The 15,617-nt window shown below is 38.8% G+C and overlaps 1 protein-coding gene across 1 annotated transcript in view; it reads right to left on the bottom strand.

Moving 5' to 3' along the window:
* Positions 1 to 269: 269 nt before the first annotated feature.
* LOC126175858 (RING-box protein 1A) overlaps positions 270 to 15,617 on the bottom strand; it is a 32,574-nt gene continuing 17,226 nt past the window's right edge. The window contains exons 4-5 of the mRNA XM_049922870.1: positions 12,617 to 12,702; positions 270 to 1,009 (exon numbers count right to left, since the gene is read on the bottom strand). Of these exons, the coding sequence (XP_049778827.1) occupies positions 997 to 1,009; positions 12,617 to 12,702 (99 nt within the window). The 3' untranslated portion in view covers positions 270 to 996. The remainder of the gene's footprint in view (positions 1,010 to 12,616; positions 12,703 to 15,617) is intronic.

Below are 15,617 nucleotides of genomic sequence, written 5' to 3'. Positions count from 1 at the left end.
AATTTCTACCATCCGTTGATACAATATTCTGCAACTATTTTGCTAACAAATTAAAAGAAACACACCAAACTCGCAGTATGCTCATCTACTATTACTCTGTAAAACAAAAAATACTGCTGCAGCTTTAACATTATGGCTGTGTGAAGGCAAAGTATTCATGAAGTAATAAAGAGAAACATGAATGGGAACTATCATAAAAGATAAAGGTTGCTCATGAAATTACTGTCTTAACATGAATCCGAAGTAGCTTACAAGTATAGAAACACAAACTGTAGCCAGATCTTTTTTAATTAATTCCAATACAAAACTTCCATAATGAAAGAATGCGCTGTTATTGCAAATAATAATAACATTATTGACTATCAAAACTTAGGAATTTCATTCACTATGCAAAACTGTACATTAAACAATTATGATAAACAATACCAAATAGTAGTAGTAGTAGTTGTAGTAGTAGTAGTGGTGGTGGTGGTGGTGGTGGTGGTGGTGGTGGTGGTGGTGGTAACAAGGAGGGTGTGGTAATGGAGGTGGTTGTGGTGGTGATCATGATCATGGAGATGGATATGATGATGATGATGATGATGATGATGATGATTGGAGGATCAGCATTATAGGCAGGTATGTCACGTAGCAGTCCCAAAGAAGCACTGACCAATAGCTAAGCATACTACATTTACATACCTTTCTTAGTACTACTATGAAATTGGTTGGCAACTTCTTATAAAGTTTTAATGGCCAGTAAAACTAGAAATAAATTTGAAAGCTTAACATCATCTAAATCACAATCAATAGTTCAAGATACATTCATGACAATCACATAAATTTTGTTTACATTCAGTACTAATTAATAATAATTAAGGAGAAAGATATATTTCAGAAATTTAAAAATGTATTAGACAACATCTGCTTTTTTCCCACAGGAAACACTGTCAGCTGATGTAATCCAGGCGTTGTCAGTGCTTCGATGAACTGATGTACATACAACTTTGTCAGTCATCAGTGGCCATACCTAAAAAACAAAATCCCTTATTCAAAACTCTGTACTCACACTGTACAATTGTTTACTATTAATAAACTCAAAAATTAGTATTACACTGGGAAACAAAACCCTAGAAACACAAACTTATCTTTAAATAATCCTGTTCAAGTTATATTTCAACAGGTGGTAACTTCTGCAAGTACCACACTGATCATCGAGAATTAATCAACATACTGATAAGTTTTTAACAGTCCACCAGAAAAGTATGATCAAGAATCAGGTAACATTGCCTATTCAACAATGGAAAATCCAGGAGACTGCCGTCATGTGTCTGCGAGTTGTCATACATAAGTGTGTGTGTGTGGGGGGGGGGGGGGGGGGGGTCGAACAAGTGAGCTCATGCGTGCTACCTCCGATGAAGCCCTTGTTGGCTGAAGGCTCTTTTTCTGAGTCTTTTTTATTTGCTTATCAGTGACAGCTTCTCCACTATACGTTGAGTAGCAACTATACTTCTTGTAATACTGTAACACTGCCTATTTTTTAACAAACTATTTTGCAGGGACTGCACAGAGATACTTCCTGCAAAAGGAGCTATCACAAAGAACTCACATGCTGTATAAATGTGGAAATTCGTTAAACTTTTAGCTCCTGTACTTTGTAACTGAGAGGTGGGATGAAATATAAAGTACATCTATCATTCCTTTAAGTGATGGTTTGGTTGTGTTAAACATTGCTGAACCCAGGGGCCGACAAATTGCACACAATGGTATTTCTATTGTTTGATAGAGATAGAAGTTGCATTAACTGAATAAAATAAATTATACACTAAATCATTCCAAAAACGACTCTTACGGAACTAAAAAAATAAAATAAAATAGAAAATGGACAAAGCAATCTTAAAAGATAATTTTTTGTTCTAGCAGGAGGAACGGTGCAATACATTGAGAAACCAGAGGTGAGATTTCTGAAAATTCAATTCATCATTATTAAAACATTGCAATTTAACTAATAAATGTCTGCATTAAATCTCTGCATGCTCTTCATTGAAGTCATACATACGTGAAGACCATCCTAGTACTTGCCAAAAGTTAGGGACATGGGAGAACAATACTGATGGATCACACAGGCAGCTGGCAGTAGTGTGACGACTCTACTATGAGCGGGGATGAGATGGAATCAAGACAACAGTATGGCAAGAAGAGTATGCAGGGCCCTTCCAGAAGGGCTACCGTATTTACTCGAATCTAAACCGCACTCGAATCTAAGCCGCACCTGAAAAATGAGACTCGAAATCAAGGAAAAAAAAAATTTCCCGAATCTAAGCAGCTCCTGAAATTTGAGACTCTAAATTCAAGGGGAGAAACAAAGTTGGTCCATTGTAATATGAGACAATTTAGGTCGAATGAATGACGATACAGCTACAGTAGTGTGGTTCAAGTCTTAAGTTTAGCAGTTGCACTTCACCAGGTAGCCATTGCTATGTGTCAGGCGCTCCGTCCATATTTATACGGGTACCGGTACCCTTCCTTTTTCATGTGCTTCATCTGGATTGAATTGCTTGCTTATTTTTCTTTTATCTGATAACTGTCGTTCTCTTTGTTATAGGTGTTTATGTCACTCTAAGCTGAAAACGCATTATTGTACTGTGTCATGCATTGTTTGCCGCATTCTGATAATAGAGGCGTCTAATCTTTGCCCAGACCTGTGATAGAGAGATATGGACGCCAATGGTGGAAACATACTGTTCCCAGCACTCCTGCTTGTGTTGGCTAACGATGCGGCGTGCCCGTGCACGGAGCCGTCAAAAGGCGACGAGGTTTTCGAAAAATGGATGCCGCTTGTGACACTGGAGCGCCCGCCTGCGATCTTTGATCGACTCGGCAAGCACTGGCGACCACCAAGGCACAGTTCTCTGCTGAGGGGACCCAGAAGAACTGGGAATGGCAGAGTCTGCAGCAGTAACGATGCTGGTGGTGACTGAGTGAACCACCGCATTGATGGCTTCATGAGAAACAGGTTCAATAGCGGCTGCGGAGGAGAACAAGTCCCAGTCAGCCTTATTCATAGCCCACCTGCAAGGGTGCCCAGAAGACTGACGCTGTGGCAGTGACAGAAAGATCGGAAAGTGGTCACTACCACACAGGTAGTCATGCACTCTCCATTGGACAGACGGCAAGAGGCTAGGGCTGCAGATCGAAATGTCGATGGCGGAGTACGTGCCATGGGCCACACTGAAGTGTGTGAAGGCACCATCATTTAAAATGGAAAGATTGAGTTGTGCCAATACATGCGCAATGGTGGCGCCTCGACCTGTTGCCACTGACCCACCCCACAGACAGTTATGGGCGTTTAAGTCGCCCAGTAACAAGTAAGGTGGCGGCAATTTGGCTATCAGCGCAGCGAGGACATGTTGTGGGACATCACCATCCGGTGGAAGAGACAGACCGCAGACAGTAACAGCCTGTAACGTCCACACCCGAACAGCGACAGCCTCTAAAGGTGTTTGTAGAGGGACAGACTCGCTGTGAAGAGAGCGAAGACATAGATGCAGACGCCACCAGACACCCTTTCATAAGCTGCCCGGTTCTAATAATAACCCCAATAGCCACGGAGGGCGGAGGTTCACATCGCTGGAAACCAAGTTTCCTGAAGAGCAATGCAGAAGAAAGGATGAAGGCTGATAAGTTGTCAGAGCTCAGCTAGATGGTGGAATAAACCGCTGCAGTACTGGAGGATGATATTGTCCATGGCTCTGAAAGGCATGAAGGGACTGGAGAGGCAGATTATGCCGCTGGGTCACTTGCTGCCACCGATTCAGTACCCGCGCGAGTGACATCCATTGCATCCGAGGGTCGCTTATGGGGCGTGATGGTGGAGGCCCACCAGCGAGAGATGATGTACCACGCTTCATTGCAGGTCATCCGCCCTGATGCCACCCGCTCTGACCAGGGGCTCTCCCCACAGGCACTACACCCAGCCACAGTAAAGACCACCTGGCAGGATGGCCTTTGCTGGGAGTCCCGATGTCCCAGAGGGATAGGCATCTACTCCTCAGCATACGTGAGGAGGTAGCAGCTCAGGCATCAGCAGTGCGATCCCTGTGTAATCAGGGGGGCTACCACCAAGAGGGTACATGACGACCGCAACACAACGGACTGGCTACCGTGCTGCTTGTCGGGTGTCGAATATCCATGTATATAGGGAGCAAAGATGGAAGTGCACAATGGAGGGAAGGTATGCTACCCGGAACACACTGCAGCCGATGTGGCCGGAAGCTCAGCGTATGTCCAACTTCATGACATAACGAATGTGCCAGATCTTAAGGCAAGATGGATATAGAATGCTCCATGTAATGCGTCCTTCCCCAAATGGTATGCACTAACAGAAAATTTTGAAATGGGGTGGTCAAACTCCTTAGGGGACCATCACATTAAAGGCCAAAACAATTGAGACTCCTTTTAGTCGCCTCTTACGACAGGCAGGAATACCGCGGGCCTATTCTTACCCCCAAACCCACAGGGGGGACCTTTCAGGTCACGTCAAATGTCAAAGCTATGCTGATGGTTTTCTTTGACTTTGAACAAATAGTTCATGAATTCGTGCCACAGGGACAAACTGTTAACCAATGTTACTATAGGGATGTGCAGCAATGCCTGTGAGAAAGTGAGAGAGGGAAACGGTCTAAAATGCGGCAAGACAATTCATGGCTTTTGCGTCATAATAACACACCTGCACATTCGTCCCTGTTGGTGCATGACTACTGCACAAAAAACAAAATCACTGTGCTGTCTCATCCTCTGTACTCTCCAGACCTGGCCCCTGTGGACTTTATTTTCAAAGTTGAAAACCCCTTTGAAAGGATAAAGATTTGCAACATTGGATGAGATAAAATTCAAAGACGGTGCTTCAAGCAATCCAACAAGAAAGGTACCATGACTGCTTACGGAAATGGAAATGGCACTGGGAGCAGTGTACCAAATCTGGAGTAGAGTATTTCGAAGGAGTCTGTGCACAGAAAAATTTTCTGGACAAAGTTCTGGAATTTTTTGAACAGGACTTGTATGTAAACATACGTGTTACTGTGTTTTTGTGACATAAGAATCTCTGATATATATGTAATTTAAATATTTTTGTTGTGACAAACCTTTCCTCATGTGCTGGTTTTTACCCACATGACATCATGGTTTGAGATCCACCTTAAAATGAACACATTTGATAACAAAAGATTTTTTAAGACCTGAACATGACACCAAAGTCTATTGAAACTGGTTCTTTTGGATACAGAAATACTTATGCGATCTTGGCTTTAGAATGCTTTTAGAAAGTAAGAAAGCAGGACATTCAATGGGAAGTGGACCGACCAATCTTGGCAGTTTGGGAATGGTGAATGGTTTGGGTAAGACGCTGAGCACTTCAATTGGAGGAAACCAGCTCTAAGGCAAGAAGTGTCAATTATCAAGTAATTTAAATCTGACTATAGTAGCCATGTGCCCTTACTGCTGACAGCATCATACATAATACAAACTTTCACGGTGTAGAGCCTTAGTCAACTGGGACATTGAGTGTGGGTCGTCAATGATTCTCACTATTGTTTTTGGGGGTGAGACTGGCACCTTTGTGTTGTACATGATCTGGTGAAAGATCATATCAAACATGGAGTCTGAGGACCCATACCTTTCCCAACTCCACGAGTCAAGCACTTTTTATCTGTTGCTTTTTATCGGCATATATCATGTCATCTGCAACTGTATGAGTGACTGTTAGTAAACAAACACAAGAATGTGAACTTATGTATGTCAGTTTTATACAGGGAGTATCAAAGAGACCCATCCTATTTGGCATGTCTATATTTCTGAAACTAATAAATATATACAATGAATTTTGGTTTTTGATGAACGGGAAACTCAATCTCTCCCCCCCCCCCCCCCCCCCCCAAATATCATTTCATAGGTGTTCAATATGTCCCCCTTGAGATGCATGGCATATGTCAATGAGGTATTCAAATTGTTCTGAAATTGCAGTGAGCATGTCTTCAGTTATAGTTTCCACAGCTGCTGTTATGCAATGTCTCAGTTCATAGTCTACAGGGTACTCACATTCATTGGTTGGCTTGCAGCTACTTTTGTAACAGAAAAATTAACTTTCGCACCTCATATATAATCCAAAAAATTACGCCATCTTGCTATTCACTTTTGTCACAAGAAATGTATCACATGTTGTGAGAAGGTTATGAAAATTGTAGCAGGAGTTCTGACGACTTCTGTTCCTTATTTACGTCTCTGTGTGTGATAGCTGAGTGGTTCTTTTATGAGAGAGTATTTTCTCCCCTGTCAGTTGTCTTACAGTGGTAAAGAGTGTATTGCAGCGAAGCGTTGTGTTTCAGTTTATTAAGAGGTGTAAAAATTATGTTTTTCTGAGTATAAAAGTAGCTGCAAGCTGTCCAATGAATGTGAGTACATGACAAACTATGTAACAACCAGTACACATCCTAACTGTATCCACAACACTACCACAATCCCAACTGTATGATGCTTACATATGTAAGCTTACATTTTTGTATTTGTTTACTAACATCACATACAGTTGCAGATGGCATGATATATACTGACAAAAAAGGCAACAGAGCAAACCCAGAAAATATGCCAGGAACAGCGGCAACAATAATAAAAACATGTTTTGACGCATAGTAAATATGGTATTGTGAAAGTATTCACACAAAACAATATTTAAAACTAAACAGTATATTCATATAATGTTTTACAACATTTTATAACTATGCTATTTCTGCATGTTTTAGAATCAAAGAACCTACTGATCAAGATATTTGTTGCTGAAACTAGTTTGGGAATAAATAAATAACTAAAGTGTTTTGCATCAAGGCAAACCCATAATTCCCATATTGTTATTTCAGTACTGATGTGTTAATTGTTGAGGAGAGGATGAATCCTTGGTAGTATGTTTTAGGTATGGTAAACCATATTGTCGTGTCCTTTATGACTGGGTTACATACACAATATTTCAGCACGATAATGCAGTTCACAATACAAAAGCCTTGAGGAATTTATGGATCCTTGACTGGCCTGCCCAATCTGGGATGTGATGGGCAGAAGTATACTTTCACATAAGCACCCAGCCAGCAATTCTCTTGAAGTTACACTGCATATATTTCAGGCGGTGCAGGGTATTCCTTAAGGTGACATTTAGAGGCTGTCTCCTTCCATGTCACAATGAACAAAAGAGAGTTTTCGTGCCCTTGAGGTCTTAGCTCATAACAATGAGAGAGTGATCATAGATCACTAAAGGAACAGTAGTTTCATCATTTAATGCCCTTTATGTTCTAAACATCTCCACAAAGTTTGATAAATATTGGACTGATGCTTCATGGTGAAATACATTCAGATTTCTCTTAGTGTATAAATCTGGAAGACCATACAAGCATATGAAGCACCATTCTCCCAAGTCAAGTCTAGTATCTTACTTCTGTTCCGCCTTACTTGGACCCTCAAAAGAATCGAGTACATTTAAATGACTAGATTAAACGAGTCACATAGGGAAAAAAAAAACCACACAAGGGATGAAGGAAATTTAAAACTCAAGTGAAAGTAGAAACTGAGTACAAGAGAAGAAGAAAACTAATGATTAGGTACCAGTTGCTGAAGAAAGTAAGCAAAACTAATATTGATCAATGAATTTAACTGTAGGCACCCAAACAACTCTACAATCCATTCACTACGTGTTTTATTTTTGAAAATTTTGCTATGTTCTTATCTTGCAAAAATAACCAGTAATAGGTCAGCTGAAGGCAACATTCCTTTGAGAACTTGACATCAATACGCAGCAAATGTCTTCAGACAGAGTGTTTTCCAGGAAGTGAACTAGTGTGGTAACAAAATCAACCATGTTAACACCATGTCAGGCAATTCCTGTCGCATCTTACAAGTAAACATCAACTTTACCTTTTGCTTTAAGGAGAAAAGGGGAAAAAAAAGCTCTCATCCATATGATCAACCCCCACATTGGATCCTGTGCAAAGAATTGGGTCATAATTCTGATAGTACACAATTATGATCTCCTGACAGTATAGTTTTTAACTTGCACGAACCAGTTTTTTGTTACACACTCTGCCCCACTGCAGCCCTCAAGGCTGAAATGCGAAGTACTGTATACTGGAGTGACAACCAGAGTCCTCCTATGAACATGAAAATGTTTGAAACAAAAAATCTCTGGCACCAGCTACAGATTAGTAACCATGCACTTTGCCATAATAAACTAAGCATGTTACCAATGTCGAAACAGCCTATCGCAAACCTCTCAACACTCCACTGTATAGTACAGTACTTCGCACACGGGTATTAAGCAGCTGCAGTGGGATGGAGAGACTGCCAACTGATGCACAGGCCACTTTCATGTCATGCCTATGTACTATCACAATTATGAACTGTTTCTCCCACATGAACTACTTCTGAGGCTGATATCTTGCAAGTGTGCTTTTTCTTCCTTAAAATACAAGGTCAAGTTAGCGGTGTTTCCTTGTAACACGAACTAATATTTTTTTTGTGGACTGTTCTGAAGTTCATTTTCTTATGTTCTAAAATAAATGTCATGTAAGTCTTCAATGCAAAAATTCTTGCAAATTATATTTCAAACCAGATGTTACATTTTCTCCTGGCAAACAACATACCACTAGTTACATTTTCTTCCCTTTTTAATTAATGGTCTGTACTGAGCTCCAAATGTGTACACAGTTGGTTTAGTAGTCTTTCTGAAATTTTCCACCTTGCTGAAAATCTCCCCACAGATGGTTATTTCAACTTGCAAAGGCAATGAAAATCAATACATGAATTTTGTTGCAGAAAATGGAATAGAAGCAAGCTTTTCAGGTCGTAAAAATTCTTTAAGAATGAAGTACTCAGGTAGCAGCTGTGACTGATGATCCAGGATATATTAACTGAATAATGTTTGGAAGGGAACTGTCATCTGAAGACACACCTTCCATAAACATTTTGTTCCAAAGGGTTGTTTTATATTTTCTAGAGACTAGCATTTTAGTGAATTTCTCACCAATTACCACCACATACTTCTGGCTGGTAAATGCATTTCACTGAGATTTCCACCATGAACTACTGGCCGACATTCATTTATCGACCAAGACCCCATTGGGAAAATCTGTGAGAAATTTACTAAAATGCTACTGTCACCTAGAAAAGATAAAATAACCTTTGGAACAAAACAGTTTATGGAAGGGATATCTTCAGATGGCACTAAATATTACCAATAAACACAATACAACTGGAAGTCAATGAGAACCAAATGTACCCATAGAATGCCCATTTTGTTAAGCCCAAACCAGTGTGAGTAATTTCATTCAAGTCATCCACAGCATTCACATGTCGATGGCGTGTGTGAATTGCTAATATTCTTCAACTGACAAGCTTCCCTTTAAAGCATGCTTTGAGCAGCAAAACTTTTACTGTGATACGTCCATAACGAGTGCATACCTTATTCCTGTGCCATACTGGACTTCTGAAGACTGGCAATATAAAGAAGAGCTAAAACACCCAATATTGTCACAAGCAACCTGATGCAGTTCGTCTTAAGTCTCAGCATTTAAGCTTCCACGAATTACTTATATTACTTCTCTGAGCAGACTGTTTCAAATGAACACATTTTTCTAAATTGAGACAATAATGTCTTAAAACTAAAATCTACAACCTACCGTATTTACTCGAATCTAAGCCGCACTTTTTTTCCGGTTTTTGTAATCCAAAAAGCCGCCTGCGGCTTAGAATCGAGTGCAAAGCAAGTGGAAGTTCTGAAAAATGTTGGTAGGTGCCGCCACAACTAACTTCTGCCGTCGAATATATGTAGCGCTACACAGGCATGGCGCCAAAACCTCCGCGTCATTTACAAAAAAGAGGAAGACGAGCTTTTTTTTCTCCGCCCCGAGTTTCGACCACTGCACTTTCATACATTATCCAACAAAGTAAATACAAATTCCGTATTGTTCATCTTCGAATGTAGCAGAATTTCGATGTACTACGAAAATCCGACATGCAAGACTGTTTGGGATGTTTGTCAATATGGCCAACTCTACTTTCTGAATTTTTTCCTACCTGTGAGAAGAGATGGTTGCTAATAGGAACCTGATGAAATGTGAATCACATGCAGTATTCTCTTCACCATAAGAATAATACGAATATCAACATTTTGTCATGTATTCTTTCGTGTTTGCTGCTATCTCATTTAAATCCTGCCTGCCTAATAAACTACGAAACTAGAGTGAGACAACAGCAAACGCGGAAGAATATGCGTAGCGTGTCATGTTTATATTCGTATTATTCTTATGCCTAATAGTGATACTGTCAGAAATGAAGCATGGCAACTGACTAGATTTTTAATTCCAAGATGACTAATTTCTGTGCAGAATTTGATGCACTAAAGAAGCGGCCACAAAGATTTCCATACGGAGAAACATTTTCGCGTAACTCTCGTTCAGAACATGTTCTATCATACGCAGTCTATTATTTGGTTCTTGTTGATCATTATCAAAGAAAGCAACAGTGTAAGTAACAACAAATAGCAGTCTCTTGCCATTGTTTCGCTAATGAGACGATTACTCTCTTTTTTTTTTTTTTTAATTGTAAGCGGCGGTAGCGCGCACAAAAGCAAGCCATGCCGCGAGCGGTGACTGGCCGTAAACACGCACTATCAGAATGCGACAAACAATGCGTGACACAGTACAGTAATGCATTTTCAGCTTAGAATGACGCAAACACCTATAACAAAGAAAACAGCACTTATCAGATCAAAGCAAAATAAGCAATCGATTCAAACCAGACGAAGCATGTGAAAAAGGAAGGGTACCCGTATAAATACGGACGGAGCGCCTGACGCGTAGCAATGGCTACCTGGTAAAGCTTAACTGCTAAGCTTACGACTCGAACCAAACTACTGTAGCTGTATCGTCATTCATTCGACCTAAATTGTGTCTCATATTACAATGGACCAACTTTGTTTCGATTTGGAGGTGCGGCCTAAAACTTTACTCTCCCTTTGAATTTCGAGTCAAATTTCCGGTGCGGCTTAGATTCGGGAATTTTTTTTTCCTTTATTTCAAGCCTCATTTTTCAGGTGCGGCTTAGATTCGAGTGCGGCTTAGATTCGAGTAAATACGGTACTGATTTTTGTGTACCATTAGTTCTGCAGTCAAACATTTCAAATACATAACACTTTCCTCTTAATTACATTCCTGTTTACTCCAACATTAATTGTGTGCAGTAGTATGCTTATGAAAGTTGTTATTCAGTAACCAGTTTATTCATGAATTGGTATAGAGGAGTTAGCAAATTTTTCCAATTTTAAATGATTCATGTATTTTGATATCTTAAGTACACACATTTGATTAGCTCAATTTTATTGTTCTGTTATGTTATGTTTCATACTAGCAGGCTTCATATGTATACAAATTGTACTGAAATTAATAATATTTGGAATTTACTTAAATTTTCTTTCCTCATGATGCTTTAAATGTATGAATTGCATAGGAACTACTGTTAAAGATGTTGAATTTGCCTAATGTATACTTGTATGATCAAAATTATATAACTAACACCGCGAATAAAGAACAACACTTGTTATATAGAAGTAGTGCTACGGCCTAAATGAGGCAAGTAGTCTCACTTAGCCCTCACAAATCTCTCCCCAAACAGACTACACTCAATCCTGCTAAAGCACAGGGTTAGGAGACAGTAACTGGATACATCATTGTAAGAGAGGGTGGGGGTTAAGTCTGTGATAGGGTGGGGGAGCAAATGCAAGTTTGATGGCTGATCTGAAGTTACTGATGCACTGTTTTACCCTATCCACTGCAATTTTTGAGTAAGTAGCTGTCTTTACTCATATCGTTTTTAATTTCCTTTCTATAAATTTCCATTAATTCAAGCTGCCCGCTTCCAAATATTCTCTAAGTGTTCATGTAAACACATATAGCAACTAAAAAGTCATTTGATGCTATTCTATTCATTTGTACCCGACACTCTTGCAATTGTATGCATTATTTTATTTTTATGCTAATCACCCAACCAGAATACCCTTTAGTCTTTGTAACTCTTCCTTTCCCACTTTTCACAATCTTATAAAATTCTGTTTTTACCACCAGAATGCACAAAATTTTCCCTTGCAATTTCAAACAAATGTTAAGTGCTGTACAAAGTGCAATCATGCAACAAATGCTTTTACAGTTTTCTACAACTGCCAATACAGTAATTAACAAATGTGCTGAAATATCTTTGATAAGCAATGTACATGAAAGCCAAGTGCTAATGTTGTACACCAACCAGGCAAACAACAAACAGATGCGAATTTTAAAATTTTCCCGGCGAATTGACTGTTCAACAAATTGAACAACAAACAGATGACATGCTTAACCTTGTCTCAAGCGAATGAACTATTAGTAGGAGTTATATCTATCACAATAAGTTACCGATTTTCTCCCTTCTGTAACAGAAATATGCCTCGCTGTTTTCAGTGCTGAATAAATACTATCTTAAAAATAAAAGGATGCGCCTGTATCAAAGACGTCCAGCAAAAATCATAAAAATCTCCTAACAGTGTAATACAGTGTGTGAGCCTACTTACTTCTGGAATTCCCACTCTCTGTTATCCAGTGGGCAGACCTGCCTTGTCTTGAGCCAGCGTGAGATACAGTGGAAATGGAATGCATGCTGCAGACAGATTAATAGCTTTAAATTGTATTGATCTGCAGTGCATCACAAACTAAAAAAAATCTAAAAAATACAACACATAATACAATTAAATATACACATAAATAAGAAGCATAAAAACTTTTCTTGAAATATAAAACCAGAATGTATACAAACTGTGAAATCATTTTAAATTAAAGAGAATTTCCTCTTAATACAAAACAAACTGAATGAACTTAATGAAAATATTCCAGCTGCTATGTAAGTTGCAGGCAGAGCTGAGAGAGAGACTTTCGCATAATACCTATCACATGGGTCACCCGAAATATTCAGTACACATTCCACAACGCAAATTTTTGTAATGAGTTGAGACAAATGTCAAACCACTAAAACTATTAAATTTCACTCACAATTTGTTGGATAAGCGATCATGCAAAAAATTAAGACTGTCACTGTAAATGTTTTTCTTTTATTAAGAGCATCTGAACTATAAAAAAATGTAACTAATATTTCTGAGAAATTTAAACTATAAATATGATTAGAGAACAGACCATTTCACTACACCTTCTCCAATCATTAATGGAGGGACAGTCAAACTTTCCCACATAACCTTGAAGGAAACCACAACGGGCACTAAGAACTAAAAAGTGACTCTCTGAGCAAGTCAGAAACCCATGTTTGCATGTCACAGATTAGCAAATACCAAAGTGTCTAAATAGTGAATTAGTGCTGGTACCTGATGCCTTCTTTTCAAATACAGTTCAATGAATATAACAGGATCAATGAGACTTAATTGACTTGTCTCAAACGAACTCTACCAAATGATATTTAATAAAACTGGTCCCATAAAAAAAATATTATGAAACTATGAACTCATATGTTTTAACAGAGCTGCAATCATAACATTTAAAATGCAACATTCCCTATTACTGAATTACATATTTCAGTATCAAAGCTACAGAGGTTACTTTAAATTACAGGTAAATGACATATTAAGGACTTTCTGTGCACTGCTCTTGCACTATATCAAAGTGAAACATAATTCATAAGACTACAATGAATTGAAAAACATGTAGATTACATTATGGTAACCAAACATGGTAGTGAGCAATGTCTAACAGTGCACCCTAAGGTGAATTTTATAATTTTACATTTAACTGTGAAAATATGTACGGGCACTCATCCTGGGTCACTTCTGCAATCAAGCACAAACAAGTTCAGGCCAACATCTTATCCTAGTATCTCCTCTTCCTTGCACAAATTGTTAGTGCCTCTTACTCACTTTAAATAAAAAACACAACAACCGAGGAAAATAACTGATACACAGACGAAAATGTAACATGCAAAATTAGCAACAGAACACAACCAAGGACATGCAATGTTCATCCTACGTGTACTACATCAAGCAATTATTTTTTTCCCCTAAAGTAGTTTTATCAACAAGCTGTCATCTATTTCCTTATAGCAACAGCATGGGTCACAAATACGTGTAGAATGTGATTAATGATGTACTTAATGAGTTAAGAAATTCTCTCGCAAGTCAAAAATGTTTTTTTGCTTAAATAAGTACAATATGCAAACCCAGCAATATGATCCAACTTCCTACATACAAAAAATGTAACATACAAGCAATTTATCCTAATAAATATGCCTGTAATTTTCAACTCAGCTGAGTTTCAGTGAAATTAGCACTGGATTGATGGTATGTAGAGCAGTAGTGAATAAGCTGTGTTCATTTGCAACATAATCTTAGACATATAAAAACCAATGTTAATAACTTTAAGAAGTTACTTTGCATGCACTTATTTTGTTTTGCCTAGCATTTTCTTTGATATGTTACAATAATAGCAGTACAACAGCTAATTCATCAAAGTCATAGTGCTTAAAACATCAACATTATCCTCACATGAAAACTCCACAACACCTCCCATTTTCAACCAGGCAAAGAACATGTTCTATTTACATATTTCACAGCCGCAACACAATTTAAAGCACTTACAAAGATACACCTGGTGGCCATTATGTAGCACCATTTTTGAAGCCAGTATGCTCGGCAAAGCCTTATGTTTTGTCCACGACTAGCTCAACAACTTTTCTTTGACACTCCAGTCACCTGGAGAGGAATTCTGCCACGTACAAGACACCGTTTTGCAGTTTGGTTTCACCCAGACATGTTTCAGCACTTTTTATACTATTTTCAGTGGGTATGAAGTTAAAATCCCATGAGTTGTTAGACCAAATCATATTTCTTCAAACTATCGATTTTTTGACCACTCTACTGGGATCTTCTTCAGGATCTTGTTGGGTCCCTATTGACTGAGCATTATCAGAGACCAGTGTTGGCTTCCCTTATAATGGGGATAATTCCCATGCTTGTGCTGGAGCAGTGGGCTTATTGGTTAAAAAACCTTGTGGCTATCACTGGCGGGCTACTGTCATTGAAGGGTAAGATAACTATTCCCACACTAATCTCTGAGGAGAAGGGGTTATTGGGCAAAACTCTTGTGGCTGCCATTGGCAGACCAACATCACTGGTTAGAAAGGGATTTTCCCACCCTTATGCTAGAGAAGAGTCAGTGGTTATCGCATTTGTATACAAATGTAAGTATTTTGTGCCAAACATTCATACAATCCACCTGAGACATTGGCATGTAACAACAATTTTGCACAAATAAACCCACTGAGGATATCACAAAAAGTGCTGAATCCTGTCTCAGAGTCATTCCATGTCAAATCAACATACTTTAAATCAAAATTTTACCTCACCCTCTTAGATTTTGCTGAAAGTTGGTATACTTATAGTGGGTGCTGAGACTAAGAAAAATACAAAATTTCAATTTTTTATCTCAAACTATTCCTGAAATATGGCTATGTAATCTTTTCAAAAACCAGCCAAATAAGTGTGAATGGACTTTTTTAAATTGCCCTAGGAGCTG

This window comes from Schistocerca cancellata, chromosome 3, assembly GCF_023864275.1.
Source record: "Schistocerca cancellata isolate TAMUIC-IGC-003103 chromosome 3, iqSchCanc2.1, whole genome shotgun sequence".
In the NCBI taxonomy this organism is placed as follows: Eukaryota; Metazoa; Arthropoda; class Insecta; order Orthoptera; family Acrididae; genus Schistocerca; species Schistocerca cancellata.
The sequence above is the reverse complement of the archived record's forward strand: the minus strand, read 5'-3'. Positions and strand labels throughout refer to the sequence as shown.